The sequence below is a fragment of the Panthera uncia genome, chromosome D1, assembly GCF_023721935.1.
Source record: "Panthera uncia isolate 11264 chromosome D1, Puncia_PCG_1.0, whole genome shotgun sequence".
In the NCBI taxonomy this organism is placed as follows: domain Eukaryota; kingdom Metazoa; phylum Chordata; class Mammalia; order Carnivora; family Felidae; genus Panthera; species Panthera uncia.
In genome coordinates, this window is record NC_064808.1 from 109,832,597 (window position 1) to 109,854,385 (window position 21,789).

The 21,789-nt window shown below is 46.4% G+C and overlaps 1 protein-coding gene across 1 annotated transcript; it reads left to right on the forward strand.

Moving 5' to 3' along the window:
* The first annotated feature begins 4,720 nt into the window (after positions 1 to 4,720).
* Positions 4,721 to 20,064, forward strand: LOC125929798 (interstitial collagenase-like). The gene is given in 13 exon segments (XM_049641300.1): positions 4,721 to 4,820; positions 5,230 to 5,472; positions 5,566 to 5,716; positions 6,167 to 6,292; positions 7,292 to 7,447; positions 7,831 to 7,948; positions 9,361 to 9,482; positions 9,989 to 10,150; positions 10,735 to 10,808; positions 10,810 to 10,840; positions 11,006 to 11,104; positions 19,628 to 19,654; positions 19,781 to 20,064. Coding segments are annotated over 13 exon segments (1,692 nt in total). The 5' UTR covers position 4,721.
* The last annotated feature ends 1,725 nt before the right edge of the window (positions 20,065 to 21,789 follow it).

Here is a 21,789-nt window from a genome sequence, read left to right on the forward strand (position 1 = left end):
GCAAAACTTAAGCTGAAAAAGAAGGTGCTCGGCTAGGACACACAGCCTATTCCATTTCTTCAATCCCCCAGTGCACCCACACTATTTTGGTAAGTGTGCAGGGGAAGGAATGGCCTGTCCTCTGAAAGACGTGATCAAGGGAGATCATCTGGTTATTTGTTGTTGTATACAAATAAACACACTCTAGCCTGGGTGGCTCAGTCAGTTGGGCAGCCGACTTCGGCTCAGGTCATGATCTCACAGCTCGAAGGCTCGTGGGTTCGAACCCCGCGTCGGGCTCTGTGCTGACAGCTCAGAGCCTGGAGCCTGCTTCCAATTCTGTGTCTCCCTCTCTCTCTGCCCCTCCCCTGCTCATTCTCTCTCTCTCTCTCTCTCTCTCTCTCTCTCAAAAATAAATAAACATTAAAAATAATAATAAAAAAATAAACACACTCTAAACCTTAGGAGCTTAAAACGACGATCCCTCATGGTTGTGTGGGTTGACTTGCAGCTCCCTACTGCTTGCTCAGGCTCACACGTGGTTCTACTCAGATGATTACTCGGGCTGGGGTCATTGCACGCGTCTTCCATCGCTTGTCCGGTGCCTGCCTGGAAGGGCGGAAGTTACCAGATCCCGCGCCTGCAACCTCTCTGGCTGGGCTGGGCTCCCTCAGGGCATGTGACCTCAGCAAAGTCACATCTTGTACAAGGACGCTCAGGGCTCCAAAAGCAAGTGTTCTCAGACAAAAACCAAAGGCTACCAATCTCTTATGGCACTGCACCATTTCTGTGTTATTCTGATGGCCAGAGCCACCACGGAATTCATCCGGATTCAAGATCAAGGACACAGACCCGATCTCTCAAAGGCTGGGGTGGAGGAGAGCTGGAATGCTAAAAACTGAAGGCCATTGTTTATCTGCCACACAGATACTTAAGGATTCGTGCAAACTCGATCCCTGAAAAGTCAATAGAGCACACAGCTGTCTGGGGGAGAGTCTTTCCTGGAGTCTGGACTTGATAAGAGATAGATCAGTTGATACCTGAACCTGATTTGTAAATGATTGTATCAGTAAGCTTTCCTGAAAAGATTCGAGGGGCGGCATTGCGCTGTCATTAGCTAAACCACAGGCTTGCTTATGTAAGATACGTGACTCAAGGCACAGTTTATCTCTCTTGGAAGCATGTTATTTTGGAAAGTATTCCTTATTCCTAGTATCGCATTACACTTGTGGTGATGATGGTGATGATGAAGGAACACGTGACCACACGGCTGTTTCTTGGGCGAGGCTCCCAAAGTCATAAAGGAGATGATTCAATGCAGAGTCTGTAATGTGGATACAGCTGAAAGTGTTTTGTCTTTGTTTTGTCTCACTGCAGAAACAATTTGTTTCAGGGTCACACCTCCTTTAAGGGGCTGAAATCCACCTTGGCCGATCTCACCCATCCCTTGAATCACTTCCAGATCTCAGTTTTCCCTTCTGTCATGCAAGGAGGTTTAATTGGGTTATTTTTTAACAGATATCTTTCCATTCTAAAAAAAAAAAAAAAAAACATCAGTACTCACTGAGCAATGTATCTCAGTGTGACAGGAACTGATACATACACATCACACACATTAGTGAGCGGGACTCTCCCGAAAACCTTTTAGGGAGATATTATTATTCTTGTCTCTGTTCTCCTGCAAAGGAAGCAGGCTTCACAGGAAAATCCACCAGCCACGTTCTGCATGCCCAGTAGAGAAGACAGTCAGGGTTCACACTCCTCTCTGCCTCTCACCAAAATCTTAATCCTTTCAGTTTATTTTTATTTGAGTACAGTTGTGCACTACTGATGGGAATGAACACTGGCGCAGCCACCGTGGTAAACAGTATGAAGGCTCCTCAAAAAGTTACAACTACAAACACCCTATGATCCAGGAATTACACTACTGGCTATTTACCCCAAAAGTACAAAAGCAGTAAGTAGGGTTACACGCACCCTACTGTTTACAGCAGCACCGTCAACAACAGCCAAACTGTGGAAGCAACCTGAGTGTCCATCGACTGATGAATGGATAAAGAAGATGCGGTGTATACGCAACGGAATATTACTTGGCCATCTTGCCGTCTGCAGCGATGTGGATGTAGCTAGAGAGGATGATGTTAAGTGAAATTTATCCTTTCCCTGTAAAGGGCTGCCTTCCATCCAACATCCCATGAACCCATGATCATGAAATCATTCAGATTTTCAGTGAAGCTACTTAAGGTCTCAATCACTTAAGGGTTGTATCAAACTTGTCCTGTGTTTTCACTACTTTAGTTTGTACTCTCTCTTTTGATGTCAGAGAGATGCTTTGTGAGCAATGCTTCACCTTTGTAATTCCTGATGATAGGGGAAATCTACCAGGGAAATAATAATTATCACAATTTCATCAGTACAACTGAGGGAGGATTCATTAATACAAGTTCGCTTTTAATAATCTGGAGGGAGAAGCGTTATAATTTCCTTGTTTATAACTGAGCATCATAGACGTTAAGAAGACGGTCTGTGTGCTCAGTTTACAAGGGATGGAGCTGGGATTCAAACCCCAGCCCGCTGACTCTCAGCTGGGCTTCATCAAACGTGCTGCTTGGAAGGTATCAAAGTGCCACCTCCACCCTTACCCGTGCGTGACTGTCTTCAGACCCCAGGTTGTCACTCTAGGGAGCAAACCACGAAAACCAGAAGGAACACTGACTTAGAAATCCATTCATTCTGGTCCTAAATCTCAGGTATGTGTCACCCCAAGGAGGGTCATCTAAGTCCCAATTCCTTGTCACTTGTAGGTGTTTGGGGAGGGATTGTCCTCCCTCGTCATTGTACAGATATCCTCTAGGATCTTGGTAAAAAGCAACGCAGCATGAGCTGAAGTAACAGGTGAATTGCTGAGATCTCTCTGCAGGACTGCGGCACCCACGTGAGGGAAACCATGTGCCCTGATTTGGGAGACATTTCAACTTTCGAATATTGTGCTTTATGGTCTGCCTTTGCTCCTGTGGGCTTGACATCACGTGCCTCGATTAGGAGTACACTAGATGGATTCCCTCAAAGCGTAGACACTATCTGCCAGCATCATGCGTTGAGCAAATTCTGGGCCAAACACTCAACTTTATGCTGATTTAATGTGCTCCAAAGAGACTTGAACTTTCAGTCATCTGTGTGGGAGAACAGAAGTAAAACCAGTCAGTTCTCACTAGTCATAGAATACAAAGCATACTTCTAGGTCTGTGTCAATAAAATTAAATAATATAACATCATGGTTTGGTTGGAGGCCCTGTGAATCAATATTTAATAATGATCTATCTATCTATCTACTTATCTATCCATCCAACTATCTTTCTATCTGTCTTCTCTCAGTAACTCATTCAAAAGCCAAGATGTCTGCATCATTCGCTGAGATGTACTTAGAGCTTGGTTGCCTGTTTTGTGTTCGAAAGACCTGGGTCGCAGACCCTCCCCAGCCAGGTGGTGGCTTTGCAACCTCAGGCCTGTCCCCTTAATTATTGTGAGGAGCTAGCTTCCTCATCTATCAGGTGGAACTAACGATATCCACCCTAAGTGCTCTATAGAAGTGTGGCGAAGACGAAGTTAAGCTCACGTTGTAAAAGGCACGAAGCTCTGCAGACGTACGTGTGGTACTTTTCATCCAGTGCGCATTTGACCAAGAGTTGACTAATTGACGAAAAGCAATAGATCAAACTAGTTGGCCTCATAGTAAATTAGGACAGAGGCATGAGTAACCTAGACAAATAAAACAACAATGCATCATGTGAAAATTCCTCTGTCCAAATTGAGGCAAATTCAGCAAAACAGAACATAATCTGTTTCATAATCAGAACCTGATTCACAGAAAAGGGATCTGAAGGCAGGAAATCAACACACATTAGGGAAGTCATAGTCTGGATTGCAGCATGACTAAGAGCCCACAGAGATGCCCCGGGCATCCCCATACATCTCAAACCTCCACGCGGGGGCAGACAAGTGAGGTCCTGGCTCGTCCCCGCCGAGGCTCTTCTTCAGAAGAGCCGCACCTGCCAGAGAAGGTCGGCTCGTGTGAGGGCGGCGCCCTCATCAAGGGTGTGCCCTAACTCGGAACACCTTCCGGATTATTTCATAAGGCACACCCGCGAGGAAACGTTTCTGGCCGCACACGAATAAAGCATGGAGACAGCGCGGAAGCGAAGTGACCTTCCCTCGAAACACCCACTCAGCAGCCACTCGCACTCTCACTGGCGTCTCTTAAAAAATTATTCCTCCCAAGGAGAGTAAAACACACTGAATCTCATCATCCAGGGAAGTGTTTTTGCAGATAATTGAACCTGTGAACTTCAGCTCCTTCGTCCAGTCCACACTTGCGGGTCCTCTCCGAAGGGCCCACGGCGGGAGTGGCTGCAAACTGTCCTTGCAAAGGAACCAATAAGAGAACTGTGTGGGGGGAAGTGTGTCTCTGTCGATGTCCTGTTCGATCATAATCACAAGATTGTAAAGACAAAAGGAAAGATGAAAGGTTACCCCGCTTGAAGTCACGATTCTTGAAAGTTGAGCCCACCCGTTGCAAATCAAGAGGATGCGGCTCTTCTGGGCAGATGTGCATCAGCTAGCCTTTGTTTTTCTGGGGCTGCAAGGACCCTACAAAAGGGGGAGCCCTAAGGCGAACACCCTGGAGCAGCAGGAGGTGGGGGGGCGTCGGAGGTCTTCCGCAGAGAAGGACAACCTAGGTGAGCATGCCCAGCCTTCCCCTGCTGCTGCTGCTCTGGGGCGTGGGGGTTCACGTCTTCACAGCGCCTGCTGAAACACGAGAGCGAGATGCCACGATGGTCCAGGTAAATGCTGATTCCCACACGCCATCCTCACGTTTTCCAAGGTCAAGGTCTAGAAGCTCAAGCAAGTCTGGGATTCATTCTGGGGTAACTACTTTCTCTGAAACAGATTCCCTCATAACAAAACGAAACATCTCTTTACACATCTGTAGACATTTCTTTGGAAGAGGGAAACAGAGAGAGAGAGAGTCCTGACTACCTTAACACTGACTTCACAGTGTTATTATTTATTGGTAAGCCTCATAAAGGCTATGAAATCATCACAGATGCAGACAGGTTTTTTCCCCCCTCTTTGCCCGAAATCTTCAAGACAAAAGAACTTCTCTATCCCCACAGTGAAATCCTGAAGATTTTCAGGAAGTAAATGAGAAGGGTTTCACGTTTCGTGTTTCGATATTTGCCTCCTTATCAGAAATACCTACAAAAGTACGACAACTTGAAGACTGGAACCAACAAATCTGGAAGGCAGAGAAACAGCGGTTTAGTGGTTGAGAAGCTGAAGCAAATGAAGAAATTCTTTGGGCTGAAGGTGACTGGGCGGCCAGATGCTGAGACCCTGCACGTGATGCAGCAGGGCTGGTGTGGGGTGCCCGACGTGGCTCCCTATGTCCTCACTGAGGGGAACCCTCGATGGGAACACACACACCTGACCTACAGTTAATGAGAACCGGCACCAGAGCAAGGACTCTATTCCCCATCAGAGCCATGACAGAGGAGGTCTGACATGTCTCTGTTTTATTTCACGTGAAGGATTGAAAATTACACACCAGACCTGCCAAGAGCAGAGGTGGACTGTGCCATTGACAAAGGTTTTCAACTCTGGAGTTATGCCTCCATCCTGACCTTCACCAAGCTCTCTGAGGGTCAGGCAGACATAATGTTATCCTTTGGGGAGGTAAGCCCTTCTTATCTCCCAAATCCATTCTGGACTTTACCTCCTGATGCTCGCAGGCCTTCTCCACTGGGGGTGGAGGGGTGTTGATTTCATGGGCCAAAGAAAGGAAGCTTCAAAGATCAAGAATAGCTTTGGGGGGCACCTGGGTGGCTCAATTGGTTGAGCGTCCGACCTCGGCTCAGGTCATGATCTCACGGTCCGTGAGTTCAAGCCCGGCATCGGGCTCTGTGCTGACAGCTCGGAGCCTAGAGCCTGTTTTGGATTCTGTGTCTCCCTCTCTCTCTGCCCCATCCCCACTCATACTCTGTTTCTCTCTTTGTCTCAAAAATAAATAAACATTATTATTATTATTTTTTTTTTTAAGAATAGCTTTGGGCTCTTTGTCACCGCCCTCGCCTTTCCCGGGGAAGCCAGGAATAACGGGGATACGCCCCTGCTGTCCTGTTCTTCACAGATCATGGTGATAAGTCCGACTTTGGCAGAATCAGAAGCCCGCTTGCTCATGTGTTCCCACCAGGAAGGGGCATGGGAGGAGGTGTTCATTTTGATGAGGAAAAAACATGGACTGATGACTTCAGAAGTGAGTCCACAAATTCTTCCTATTTCCCGCTTTTGTGGGTCAGTGTTTTCTCTACAAGAATGCCTTTAGTCAAGTGGGCCAGCTTTGTGATCAGCCTTAAATACTTTAGTAAACATAAGCTTTTATTAAAACTATAATTGGTTAGAAAGCCAATGGTAACTCTTTGATCTCATTTATTTTTTTTTAATGTTTTATTTACTTTTAAGACAGAGAGAGACAGAGCATGAGTGGGGATGGGGCAGAGAGAGAAGAAGACACAGAATCCGAAGCAGGCTCTAGGCCCTGAGCTGTGAGCACAGAGCCAACGCAGGGCTCGAACGCAGGAACAGTGAGATCATGACCTGAGCCAAAGTTGGACGCTTAACCAGCTGAGCCACCCAGGCACCCCTGGTCTCATTTATTTAAAATAAGGGAATATTATTTCTGCAAGTAATATCATTTTACCCACAAAAGTACGTTACTCTAAAAATGTTGCTAGGATGTTTTAAATCACACTGTCACAGATATTATTACATACCCAAATGGTTATTTTTGGTAAAGTGATTTGGGAGAATTTTTCTTGGTGCTTTCCTACATTATCTAAATTTTCAGAAGTAGACATAGAAGATAATATAAGATTTATGAGCAGAAAACAATAATAAATGTCAATAGAATCCTATTATTCCTCTAGAATATAACACTTTCTACCTTATTTTATGATAGTTATTAATCAGTGGGATTTTTCTTTGTCAGTTGAGTTTCTTCCGGGAATTATACTAGTCCAATCTCAGAAATTCAGACTTTCCTCAGCCCACCTAAAATTATTAAGACATTCTTCTTTCTTTGACGAAACGTACACACACACGTATACCCCACACAGACATACCACCAGCTACACACCAAATCTGCACAAAGAAAGTCAAAAATAAAGCTTCTGAGGTTTGGATGTTTATATTTCCCTCTTGGGTTCCTCAAAAGTGCATTCCAGTAATTGCAAACATGTTCTGTTGGTCTTTTTAGACTACAACTTGTATTATGTGGCGGCATATGAGTTGGGCCATTCCCTTGGACTACTCCATAGTGATGACATTGGCTCTTTGATGTTCCCCAGATACATCTACTATGGTGATGCCCTGCTGTCTCCGAAGGACATCGATGCCATCCAGGCCATCTATGGTGAGCACAAAGTAAAAATGCTGGACAAACAATTAGGGGTCTAGATGTGGGTTTCAAATAAACAGCTTTCAGCTGCGTCCTTTAACAAAGAGCCTTCGTTCTGCGGGGCAACTGGATGGCTCAGTCAGTTGAGCATCTGACTCTTGATTGTGGCTCAGGTCATGATCTCAGGGTGGTGAGATCAAGCCCTGGGTTGGGCTCTGTGACAAGTGTAGAGCCTGCGTGGGATTCTCTCTCTCTCTCCGCCCCTCCCCTGCTTGCTCTTTCGCTCGCTCGCCCTCTGTCTCTCTAAAATAATAAAAATAGAGGCTTCATTCTAAATGTTTTTGTGTTAACATAATATGCCAACTTGACTTACTTCAGAACTTCTATTTATTTTTTAGGACCTTCCAAAAATCCCATCCAGCCAAAAGAACCGCCAATCCCACGAGCCTGTGATAGCAAGTTAACATTTGATGCTGTCACCAAAATTCGTGGAGAATCATTCTTCTTTAAAAACATGTAAAAAAGAAAGAAAAAAAGAGGGGCCCCTGGGTGGCTCAGTCAGTTAAGCATCGGACTTCAGCTCAGGTCATGATCTCACGGCTCATGGGTTTGAGCCCCATGTCGGGCTCTGTGCTGATAGCTCGGAGCCTGGAACCTGCTTCGGATTCTGTGTCTCCCTCTCTCTCTCTCAGCCCCTCTTCCACCCATGCTCGCTCTCTCTCTCTCTCTCTCTCTTTCTCTCTCAAAAATAAATAAACATTAAAAAATTTAAAAGAGAGAAAGAAAGAAAGAAAGAAAGAATTGAAGAAAGAAAGAAAAAAATCACCATTAATACTGATTTATGCTTTTAAGTTGTTCTGACATTTTTGTTGAATGGTCTCTGTTTCTTTAGCAATATATTTTAATTGGTCATTTTAATGGTAGTGCATTTGCATGAAGTGATTTATTCTTCAAAAATTTTTATCACAGATAAGGGGCACCTAGCTGGCTCAGCCAGAAGAGCATATGACTCTCGACCTCAGGGTTGTGAGTTCAAGCCCCACGCTGGGTGTAGAAATTACTTAAACAAAAATAGAAAGAAGAAAAACAAATTTTTATCATAGGTAAGTCATTCAATCGCCAGAAAATTCATAAAGTCAAAGGCATTATAAGGCTTCCACTCCACACTGGCCCACAGGCAAACTTGTGGGTTAGGCAGACAGACAGATCACAGGCTTGTCAGTAATGGAGCTGGAACTCGTCTTCCAACTCCTTTCACCAACCCCTGAGCTGTGAAACTCCTTTCACGTTTCTGCTGTCTGGGATGATAAACGTGTTAGTGAGTAGGAACAAATAGGTTCTTCTGAGCAACACTGCTCAAATCAGATGTTTACACCGCGCTGAGGGCAATGTAGTCTAGGGCCCGAAAAGGAAGGTCCAGGGGATGTCAAGAGCTGAGAGGGATGATGGGGGCCAGTGCCGACACTGCAGGGGGCTTGGTGGTGGGTCCAGGGACTGCGAGCAGCAGCTGGGCCTGCTAGGAGGCTAACGAGGAAGGTTCTTTCCGGGACATGAGCCCTCTGGTCCTTCCCAAGGCTGGTGGCTCACTGTATACTTCCATTTGGTGTCTATGGTCTTCAGAACACTCCCGTCAGCCCACGTAGGAGCCTGTGCTGAGCTGTCACCCTGGTCCCCAGGACGTGACACAAACGCGGCAAAACTCCCAACCGGAAAACCCTACGATGGAGAAGCTTGGTCGGAGCCTCTCACACCTTCTTTAGCCTCGCCGGTCGGCCTGTGTCATCTGCTGGCATGTAGGATCTCTGTGAGATGAGACATCCCACAGGCAGAGGGCCCAGCATGTGGGGGGCAGACTCGTGTCCAGGGAGAAGAGCTGGTCATCAACCCAGGCTGCTGCGCTGACAATCTTTTCCTCTCTTCTGAATCAGGTCCTTCCTACGCACAGGTGTCTTCTACGAAACAGTGGATCCCGATGTCGTTTCTGACTTAGGTAACGGAGTAGACGCTGCTTATGAAGTTGCTAGAAGAGATGAAGTTTTATTTTTTAAAGGTAAAGCTTCCGGGGTTTTTTTTTGGTTGATGGGCTTATGAGTTACATGTTTCATCAGGTTTTTGTTGGTTGTTGAAAATTAAGGGGGCCATTTCCATAAGTCAAGAATCTTGAAACAGATCTAACGTGTGTGGAGAAAACAGGAGGGTTTATATACACACGAGGTCTCACGCTGCCTTCTTGTGAGGAGGTCGCGTGTTTGTGCTCATACTGCGGCATCATGACGTGCGATGCTCTGATGTGCTGGAGATGCTAAGCGAGCACATACCAAGTCCTTTGCCAGGAGCTGAGAGGGGCCTCCCGGGGAGACGCCATGGCCGCAGGACCCCTGTGCATCTGGGGAAGCCAGCCGCCTGCACCCCGGACAAATGCCTGGCTCGGGGACACCACACTTGGGAAAAAAACCCTGTATCCACCTCTCGTGAATGAGTGTCTGCGGGAAAGCCTGACTACTGTCCTCAGAGCCCTGGGCACAGTGTTTTCATGCTTGGTTTTTCTGTTGACAGGTGGTAAATACTGGGCCATCAAGGGGCACCGGGCACTGTATGGCTATCCCAGGGACATCTACAGCTCCTTCGGCTTCCCCCAAAGGGTGAAGAAAATCGATGCTGCCGTTCACGAGGAGGAGACTGGGATGACGTACTTCTTTGTTGCCAGCGAGCATTGGCGGCAAAGACAGGCAGATCACTCAGCGGAAGGAGTTGCCTTTTTAAAAATCATTCTCAAACCCTGCAGAACCTCCATCCTCCCTTGGTGAATGGACGCAGCTAGACCAAGAGTCACTCGGAAGCCTCTCTGTTATCATCACGCCATGTCTGTCCTTGCGAGGCAAGGGACCTGTAGGATGGAGTTGAAAAGGACGATAGAAAGCGGGAACAGAAAGGAACCTTCTTTCCCACGGTAGTTCTCCTTGATAGGGCAGACAATGGAGTCTGAGATAAAGTTTGAATCAGATTTTAGGGTTGATGCTGCTCTAGTCTGTTCCAGTCTCCCATAACCCTATTGAACTGGGACCCTTGCCAGTTGAAACCTATTATTTCCATGCTGGCAATGCACCCACTCACAACTGTCTACAGCGGTGGTTTTCTACAAAATGAAAATGAAGGCAGCCCCCACTTCTCAGATTTATTGTGAAGAGTTAAGGAAGCAGTATACTTAAACCACTCAGAACAGTGACTTGATACTTAATGCTGAGTATTACTTATTGTTATTAATCACACATTCTGAAATTTCTAATATTTTTTTTTTACCGGGTATGATGAAAACACGCAGTCCATGGATGTGGGTTTTCCCAAAGAGATAACTCAAGACCTTCCCAGAATTGGCAAAAAAAGTTGATGCTGTCTTCCAAGATGGAGGTAAAGATGTCTCCCTTTTGTGGCCATAGAAATGACAAATGTACTGTTCCTTAGATATGAAAGCAAATTGCCTGTGTGGAAATGGATATTTTTTTTCAAGAGTTCATGTGTAAAATCACCATCTATTTGTCTCATAGGATCGTTACCTTTCATTTTCTTCCTAAGATTTCTATTTCTTTCGTGGAAAAAGGCAGTACAAATTTGATCCTAAAACCAAGCAAATTTTGACTGTCCTGAAAACCAACAGCTGGTTCCACTGCAAAAGTAAATGATGATTGACTATCACAAAGGAGAAAAGAAAAAATACCCCTGATGAGCCCAGGGGAGGTGTTTCCCTGAGGACCCAGATATTTCAGTATTTTATTCTTGTCTCTCGGTGATACTGAGGCACAGGCATATGAGTACAATCTGATTTAACCTCGATCTGGAGATAGTCTGGGTTAACGAGATTGTACTCCTTCACGAACTTCCACACCGTAGCTTGACCTGAGTGCTGAGGGTCTCATGGCTGTAGCTCATCCCTAGGTTTACCTACAGAAAAGCTTTTTGTCAATATTCTATGATATTTTAAGTAATTATGCTTCTCAAGATAACACCTTCTCACATGTTGTGTCTCTAAGGCTAGGCAAGTTCACCATGAAGTTTGTGGGAGGACAAGATGTACAGAGTTTCAAGCACATTCCTTTCTCATGGCGGAGGCATCACCTGAGGGGAAGGGGCTGGTTATTGACCCACCTCTCTGGTTTTGATTATAAACTAAGCCTTAGGTCAAATAATGGAAGGGATTGGGACTGCCTGGCTGGCTCAGTCGGTAGAGCATGTGACTCTTGATCTCGGGGTGGTGAGTTCAAGCCCCACATTGGGCATAGAACTTCCTTAGAAATATATATATAAAGAAAAGAAAGAATAAAAATGAGCAGCTTTTTAATAAATAATCACAGTGGAAGGGATTTACTGAGCTTTGGCTGGGGGTCCCGGAGGGAGCCCTGGATTCGGTAGGTTTATGTATATTCCCTCAGCCCTATTGAGGTGACTTCTCTCCAATTTCTCAGTGACAAAGTCCAGAGCCTGAAGCCAGCACATAGCCTCAAATTTACTGCAGAAACATGAGCGGGCTGCTTAGACTTCTCCGCTATCATCCTAGCTATCTTCATCAGGTTAGGAGCTGGTCCCCGAACAGTAGCCTGAGGGCTCTTGTCCTCCAGGGACTGTTCCGTGCAGAGCACTCTGGGTGGGTCACATTATGCAGATACACTTTGCAGAGGCTAGTGATTGCTGCTGAAAAACAATCGAGACCGTGCAAATCCTCTCTTCTGCTCTTACAACTGATTTCTCTTAGGTTTCCTGATGCTGCTCTGTGCTCAAGGTGCCTCGATTTTATAGTGAACTATTTGTATAATGTTTGTGGTTGAGTATTTTCTTTTTCTGTTTACCAAGATAATAAATGCATGCTCAGTAATTCTGGGCAAGATGGCAAGCCGCCTGCGGGCTCCTTCCTGTGAATCAAAGGCACAGAAGTAAGGGGAGGCCGGTGAATCCTAGAATAGACGCAAGCGGGGAGAAAGCCTGAGCGGCATAGGAAGAGGAAACAGCACCGCGATGGGTGAGGGACAGCTGCCTCCTTGCGGGGGCGGGATTGTGGAAGCGGGTTCTACTGCTGCCCCTTCTCTCACGCGTTGCTGTGGACCCCACATAGGCATGGCAGGCCTGGAAGGGGCAGGACGAGCGAGAGACGAGGGGTGAGGTCAGGGCAGTGACCCTATTTCACGCTCAGCGAAGGCTCAGGTCCCTACAAGGCCCTCCAAGCCTGCTCTCTCTGCACCTGGTTGTCTAGCGTTCTCCCTCTTGGTTGCTGCATTCCAGCTTCACTGGCTTCTTTGTTATTTGTGGAGCGTGTGACATGTATTCGGACCTCAGTGCCTTTTCACCACGATTCCCCCAAATACTTGCATGGTTGAGTCCTTCACGTCTCCTGCAACTCTGCTCAAATGTCCTTCTCAGGGGGCCATCGCTGGCTGCCTCTGTCAGTAGTACAGTGTGCACCACCCCTCCACAGAGACGCGGAGTCCTGACTGTCCTACACCACTCTACAGTGGTCACCTTCTAGCATATTCTGTAATTCAGTCTCTCCTTACATCTGGTGTTTACTGCCTGTCTGCCCTCTACAAAGCAGGCTCGTGAGGACAGGGGCCATTGTTAGTTTCTGTTTGATGTTTGTCATTGTTATAATTCGGGAGCCAAGGAGGTACACGCAAAAAATTAACAAATTAATACAGAATTGAGGCGGGATGCCAGCGGAGCCGGGACGCCAGTAACAAGGTGTGGGGTCAGCTTGACCAGCTCCTGAAGGACCCGGCTCCCCGTCCCCCCAGCCCGGACACGGCAGCGGCTCCCAGAAATGCTCGGAGCCGGACACAGAATTTCTGAGCGGTTCCTGGTGGGGCGGGACCCACTGATGAGGATGAGAAAAATGAGAACAGTGGAGTGCGGACTGTCTTACCAAACATCTGCCCCAAGCTGCTTCCATTCTATCTTGGTCCAGCTCGCAGAGAACACGCCAGGACCCAGGCCTTAAAACCATCCACAGGGTCCAGGGAGACTGACAGTTTCGTGGAAATACTAGATCACAGGGGAAATGTGTGTTTCTAATACCTACATCTGACCAAGGACTTGGACCCAGTAGAGATAAAAAGTTCCTACAAAGCAATAATAAAATGACAACCCAAGTAAAAATACACAGAAGTCTTTTTTTTTTAATTTACATCATTATTGCCTATAGTGCAATAATGATTTCAGGAATCGAATCCAGTGATTCATCACTTACATACGACACTGAGTGCTCATCCCGACAAGTGTCCTCCTTAATGCCCTTTGCCCATTTAGCCCATCCCCCACCCACAACCCCTCCAGCAACCCTCAGTTTGTTCTCTGTATTTAAGAGTCTCTTATGTTTTGTCCCCTCCTTGTTTTTATATTATTTTTGCTCCCTTCCCTTATGTTCATGTGTTTTGTATCTTAAATTCCTCATATGAATGAAGTCCTATGATATTCGTCTTTCTCTGACTAATTTCGCTTAGCATAATCCCCTCTAGTTCCATCCACGTTGTTGCAAATGGCAAGATTTCATTCTTTTTGATTGCCGAGTAATACTCCATTGTATATATAGACCACATCTTCTTTATCCATTCATCCGTCAATGGACATTTGGGCTCTTTCCATACTTTAGCTATTGTCGATAGTGATGCTATAAACATTGGGGTGCATGTGCCCCTTCAGAACAGCACATGTTTATCCTTTGGATAAATACCTAGTGGTGCAATTGCTGGGTCATAGGGTAGTTCTATTTTTAGTTTTTTGAGGAACTTCCATACTGTTTTCCAGAGTGGCTGCACCAGTTTGCATTCCCACCAGCAGTGCAAAAAAGGTCCTCTTTCTCTGCATCCTCGCCAACATCTGTTGTTGCCTGAGTTGTTAATGTTAGCCACTCACATCTAATGTTAGGTGCGAGGTGGTTTCGATTTGTACTTCCCTGATGATGAGTGATGTTGAGCATCTTTTCATGTGTCTGTTTGCCGTCTGGATGTCTTCTTTGGAAAAGTGTCTATTCATGTCTTTTGCCCATTTCTTCATTGGATTATTTGTTTTTGGGTGTTGAGTTTGATAAGTTCTTTATAGATTTTGGATACTAACCCTTTATCTGATATGTCATTTACAAATACCTTCTCCCATTCCGTTGGTTGCCTTTTAGTTTTGCTGAGTGTTTCCTTCACCATGCAGAAGCTTTTTATCTTGATGAGGTCCCAATAGTTCATTTTTGCTTTTGTTTCCCTTGCCTCCAGAGACATGTCGTGTAAGAAGTTGCTGCGGCCAAGGTCAAAGAGGTTTTTGTCTGCTTTCTCCTCTAGGATTTTAATGGCTTCCTGTCTTACCTTTAGTTCTTTCATCCATTTTGAGTTTGTTTTTGAAAAATACACAGAAGTCTTAATCAAATCAAACTCTTCATAAAGGAAGACATATAAATGGCCAATAAACACATAAAAAAGTACTTAACATCATTAGTTATCAAGAAAATAAAATTCTTATAAGGCATTACTACAAAACCACTAAACTTATGGATATGAATGACTGAATACACTCAATGAGGAGCTAGAATATATATACCTTTCCTACGATATGGAAGTCACTCACAAAGTTAAATATTTACCTACCTTATGACCTCTTCAATATATTTTCCTGGGATAAATGAAAACACAAACCTACAAGAAGCTTGCTTGGGAAGGCTCGTAGAAGCTTATGCATGTAGCCCAAATCTGGAAAGAGTATATTCACGTGGTACAATACCATAAAAAAGGAGTATAAATGATCTACGAGTATACACCACCACACAGATGAAGCTAAAAACTATTATTCCAGGCAAAGACTACATATGCTTGGTTCCATTTGGATGACCTTATTGATTAGGAAAAGTAATCTGTAGGGAAAGAAATAAGAACAGTGGTTGAGTCTGGGGAAGGATTCAGATCGGGTGAGAAAGGCCATAGAGATCTTTCTAGGGCGATGGAAATGTTCTAGTTCTTCATGGGGGGGTGGGTTACACGGGCAGGTACATTTGTAAAATTCACTGAATTATGCACTTAAGACTTGTATCCTTCACTGTATGTCAGTATCTCAAAAGTATTTAAACCAAAAAGAAACTAACAGAAAAAATAAGTCTTAATCATTAGATAACTACTAAAATAATTAGAAATAGTGATTTACAAATCTTCCCCCAAACACTGGCCCAGCTAGTTCTATGGATTTTTTTGTGCAAAAATTCATTTCAAGGAACAGATGGCTCCAATATTACATGAACTCTTTCAGAGAAAACAGTGTGTATTCTACTATTACACACAGCAAATACGGACACACTTCACTCATTGTCCTATTAAATAAATGCAAATAAGACAAAACGGCCTACATCATTGATGCTTATTCCACATAGTCTTGGATACCTGGCTGACAATTAGGACAAGGAAAAAAAAAACAAGAAAAAAAATAACATGAGTTATAAGGATCAAAAGGGAAGAGTCCAAATTACCATTATTAGCAGGTCATTTGATCACTTCCACAGAAAAGCCAAAAGAGGGGCGCGTGGGTGGCTTGGTCGGTTAAGCGTCCGACTTTGGCTCAGGTCATGATCTCACAGTCCGTGAGTTCGAGCCCCGCGTTGGACTCTGTGCTGACAGCTCAGAGCCTGGAGCCTGTTTCAGATTCTGTGTCTCCTTCTCTCTCTGCCCCTCCTCTGTTCATGCTCTGTCTCTCTCTGTCTCAAAAATAAATAAACGTTAAAAAAAAATTAAAAAAGAAAAGAAAAGAAAAGAAAAGCCCAAAAGATCAAAACTCCTCAGACAGGTCAGACCTTTCAGTGTTCCCAAATATAACATCAACACATCAAAATCACTTATGCTCCTACACATTCACAATAAACAAGTAGATAAAATATAGAAAATAAAATACTGATAGCTACAGGAAAATCTATAAATCTAGGAAGTAATCTAGCAAAAACAGAGTAAGACCTCAATAAATAAAATTTTCAGACCCCTATTAAAGATAAAACAAGAAAAGCTAAAAAAAAAAGAGAGAGAGAGAGAGAGAAAGAAAAGAAAAAAAAAGAAAAGCTGATGACCTACTACTCCAAAGATGACCAACTTTCCCCAACTTAATTTGTAAGTGTAATGAAACTTCAATTAAATCCCAATGGGATTCTTTAGGAAACTTGAAAAACTGATTTTGAAGTGTTTACAAAAAAAAAAAAGCAAAGACAGAGAGAGGCCCCCCCCCCCCCCCGCCAGACATGTTACAAAACCACTGCGTTGCCAGGCGCAGAATGGATACAGAAGCAGAGATAGAAGGAAGCTAACAGAACCAAATATGAGTCCAGAAACACATCCTTGGTGTGACAGAGGTAGCGTCACCAACTCGAAGGAAAACAACGGATTATTATACGATGCCCTGGAGAAGACTGCATGGAATCCAGGAAAAAACCCAGATGCGTTAGATCTCTCCTCAGGTGTTCATGATTTATACATTTCACCACGTGTTTCCGGTCCTCTCCTGCTGGACACAGGGAAGGGTTACACGTTCCAGCCCATTTGCAGTGTTTTGGGGTCAGATCACTAGTTCTGGACAGTGAATTGGCAGTGTCCACCAATGGCGGACGTGTGAGACGAACCTCTGTTGCTTCGAGAGACATTAAAGAATTCAGGGCTTCTAATCCTAGAATAATTTAGCCTATCTTCTCTGATATAAACCACGTACAAAATTAAACTTCGAATGGATTTAAAATCTCAACGTGAAAGACAAAACTCTAAAAATAATTGTAAAAAGGATAGGCAATTTTTGCCACCTTAACGTGGGGAAGAAGGTCTCCAACAACACCAAAAACGCTGAAGCTCTATGGGGTGGGGCTGATAGGTTCGACCACATCAAAATTTCGACCGTATACCCGGGTAGCCAAGAGCAGGTAAAGGCATATCCAACTGTGCAATCAGAAAAATAGGAAATGTAGACAGGTTGTAGATTTCTACCCATCGAAATGGCAGAAATTGGAAGTTCTGGTAATCCTAAGGGCTCGTACAAACATGGGGGGCGGGGGAAAGATGTTCATTCTAGCTGGTGGCACCACTCTGCCCGAACCCCAGTGATTCCACTGCTGGGTGTTCATTCCGATCACGGTCCGCAGGAGAATTGTCGGAGGGTGACCGTTAGAGCAGGGTCGGTGACAACAGGGAGCTAGCCGCGGCCTGGGGATCTTTGCTGGGAGCTGACCAGGGTGATGGGACACATCCCCGCACGCGATCGAAATATCAGAATACCACGCAGCGGTGGGGGGCCACACACCAAACAGCACCAGACCAGCAGGGACTGACTCAAAGGCCAAGTGTGAGAATGAAGAGCCAAGGCCAGTGCCATTTATAAAAATAGAGAGTTTACACACAAAACGGGGCCATATGCTTTTCAAGAGATACGTGCAAATTTACATGAACCTTTGGAAGGAAACTGGGAGGATATATATTAAATACATTAGGTATTTGGTTTTTGTTCGGTGGCAAATCCTTTTTTAAGTTTGTATTTAAATTCCAGTTAGTTAACACAGTGTAATACTGGTTTCGGGTGCACAGAACGCGACTCAACACTCTGCACGTCACCCGGTGCCCGTCACAGCAAGTGCCCCCTTAATCCCCATCACCTGTTCCCCCATCGCCCCCACCTCCCCTCTGGTGACCATAAGTCTGTTCTCTATAGTTAAGAGTCTGGGTCTCAGCTGGCTCTCTGTTTCTTTTATTTCCTTCCATTTGCTTGCCTGTTTTGTTTCTTAAATTCTGCGTACGAGTGAAATCACGTGGTATCTGTCTTTCTCCGACTGACTGGCTTCACTTAGAATAATCCTGTCTAGCTCCATCCACATTGCTGCAAATGACATTTCATTCTTCTTTTTTTTCCTTTTTTTTTTTTTTTTTTTAGGTAGGCTTTACTCCCAGCAGAGCCCGACATGGGGCCCGTCCCGGGGCTGGAACCCACAACCCTAAGATGAAGACCTGAGGTGAGATCAAGAGTCGGGTGCTCAACTGTCTGAGCCACCCAGATGCCCTAACTTCATTCTTCTTTATATCTGACTAATATTCCATGGGGGGAGGCGTGTTTTAGGTGTGGTGTGGGTAAAGAAGAAAACAGTGATAAAAATAATAAAAGGAGTAACATAGACTAGTGAGGATAGTACAGCCTGAGGGGGAGAAAAAAAACAGAAAATAAGAAAATGGAAAAAATGGAAAAGAGAGGGGAAGAGGAGAAAGAAAAATTGAAAGAAAACTTTAAAAGCCCTAAACATTCCAAAAATAAATCATTTATAACGTTACCACCCAATGTTAAGCACCGTGAATATTTTGGCTCATAAACTTGTACTATTTTGATGCTTACGTTTTTCTTTATGAATATGAAAACACATTGTACCCAGGTTTCTATCGCCTGGATTTTCCTCCTAGCAAATGTCATGATATCAAGTAGCCTCTATATCATATTAAGTGAAAAAAGTCCTTACTGACCACCTACTATGTGGATGCTGCTTTATGCGCTTCGGCGGCATTGGCAACATAGTGAGAGCTGTCTTCATGGGGTTCACACTTCTGCTCAGGGAAGACAGACACAGAGTCAACGTAATTTAAAAAGAAAGCCTGTAGGAGGATGATACACGTTAAGGGGGAGCACGCAGGACGAGCGAAGGAAGAGTGTTGGGCACGGGGGTCCGCCGATCCCCGTAGCGTCGCAAGCAATAGGGTCAGCACTCACAGACCAGGTGTCCCTTGAGGGGAGACTCGGAGCACAGGAACGGGGCACTGATCGCCTGGGGGAGCTTGCTTGGCACAGGTCACCAGCCAGGGGGGACGCCCCAGGAGGGGACAGGCACCCCGGTGCACGTGAGAGCCGCGTGGCAGCGTGGCTCCGGCTGAGCGAGGAAGCCAGGCGTGGGAACTGAGGCAGCAGACGGGCCGAGCGGACAGGTCACCGTGGGCCGGTGTGAGGACTTTGACTTGGAACCCGGACGCCAGGAGCCAGGAGCACGCTGACCAAAGCAGTGCACGCTCACTGCTGCTGGAACACACGCCGCGAGGCACCAAGAATACAAGCAGGAAGCCTGGTGTCCGGGCACGAGATGACTGCGGTTCAGACCATGGTGGCAGCAGGGGACACACGTGACAGAAGGCACTTGTAGGTGTCCTGTTCTCCTCACAGACATCTCTTTTCTCGCAGGTTCTACTGGGCCCTGTCCTATTGGTGGTAGGTAGTTACTAAGCCTTCAACTGTTATTTGACGGACAAAATGTTTTCCTTTTACCATTTCCAAAGCAAATTGTGACTCACTGGGCCTCTGGGGACCTGCATATGAGGTCCACCTGTGAACCAGCATCCACTGCATTCGCTGAGCTGCTCTTGGTGAGAAAGCTGCGTGGCTTGGCAGCTGGGGGGACAGCCTGTGTGCCGGCCACCCCGTCACCCGGAGACCTGGCCCGGCAGCTGGGGGGGACAGCCTGTGTGAAGCACGTTCAGGCACTGAGTGTTGGCCACTGCGTGACCACGTGTGGCCTCTCAGTGACCTTGTACAACTGCTACCCGCAGCGTGACATCAAGAAGATGCTCTTCAGTCCCCGAGGGACAAAACTGCTTCGGGACTCCGTGGCTGCTCCGTGAATTCCCTGCTCTGTGTTCTCACCCACAGCAAACTGCGTTTGAACGAGCTTTGGCTGAGTCCCTAGTGCCCAGTCGTCCAGCTACCCTGCCTTGTTCAGAGCCTGGCCCGTCCTCCCCAAATGAGATGGTGGCGGTCTGTGCTTACGCTCCCATTCAGGGGCTGCCCGAGTGGACTCTGGGCGCCCTCTCCTGGCCTCGCACGGGCGTGACCAGCTCCAGCCACACCAGGGGGTACTGGTGTCCGGCATCCAGGTTTCCATGGCTTCCACGAGCCCAGCTCCGGGGTGTCTGGCATTTTACACTGGATACACCGGAGTCCTGGAAGCTTCTCCCGTAACTCATGGCAAGCTCCCGTATGTGCCACGAACACACAGAAAACTCCCTGTGTGGAGAGAACAACGCGATGACAGCCGTCACCTCTAGTGGAGGCTTAGGAGGATCACATTGATCTGTCGTGCTTAGGAGTGTTTGAAATTGCTTTTCACAGAAACGTGTGGTCCTGTATTACTAGAATATTTTCAACGATTTTTTGTGAGTCCTGTGAACTTCAGTTTATGACCTGCTTTCCATCCGCTGCCTCTAAGACGCACGGCTGTCGTGGGAGATCGTCTCTCACACGACTGACAGAAAACGGTCACTCTCGCTCCGGGTGCCGGGCAGTGGGCTGAGCCCCTCCCGTCACACCTGCACCTGCCTGGAGTCTTTACAGCGTTCCGGCCAGGGGGGCACCACTGAGGAGACCCAGGCTTCGGGATGGGACCCCGCGGCAATAAGTGGCTCATCAGGGATGTGAAACCGAGGCGCAGAGACTGAGGAACCTGTCCAGGGTCAGGTGAATGGAGGTGGGGGGTGGCGAAAGGTCAAACCCAGGCCTCCAGACCTTGGCCCCACCTGCAAAAGAGAGACTGGCCGCCTATGAGGACACCAGGCTCTTCAGTTCGGGCTCCACCCCCTTGCCCTAGGCAATCACACTCGCAGAACTGGGGACAAGGAAGAGCCAGAAGGTCCCCGTGGGGAAGGTCTCCGTGGGGACCTCAGTACACCATTTAAACAATCCTGAGATGACAGGTCAACTCTGGTCCGTGACTTCGCTGAGCTCCAACAGAAATAGCTTCGGAGGGGGCGTTATAAAACCAAACCTGGGCCCCCAACTCCATTTACCTGTTAGCTGGGTGACCTTGAATCACTCGCTTAACCTGTTTACATGAAAGTGACTTTGCAAAGGCTCTGAGGACAACCCCTGGCCTATAACGGGTGTCCAGTAGACATTTACGTGGCACAGTCTTCCTATCCAAAGTCAAACTGAGGACCGGGGTGGATGCAGGTGGTCCTGGGATTTTAGGACATAATCTCCTCAAACCCCAGGCCAACCCACAGATCCTCAGGCGCAATCACCCCACACAGTTACTAACCGCCTCCCGCTGAAAATGTTCCCGTTGAAAATGATGGCCTGCGGGAGGCGGACAAGAGCCCCCAAACGCCCGAATTCCAGGATGCCTAATCCCTGAGATCTGTGAACACGTTTGCTTACGTGGCTGAGCAGACTTTACAGGTGTGAATAAGGTTGAGGACCTTGACGTGGGGGAACCGCCTGGGTTATCCAGGTGGCCTCAATCCAATCGCGCAAATCCTTAAAGTGGAGAAACCCTTGCTGGTCGGGGCAGGAGGTGAGGCAGGGAGAAGAGGTGGGGAGAAGCAGGCTGGCTGGCTTTGCAGCCGCAGCAA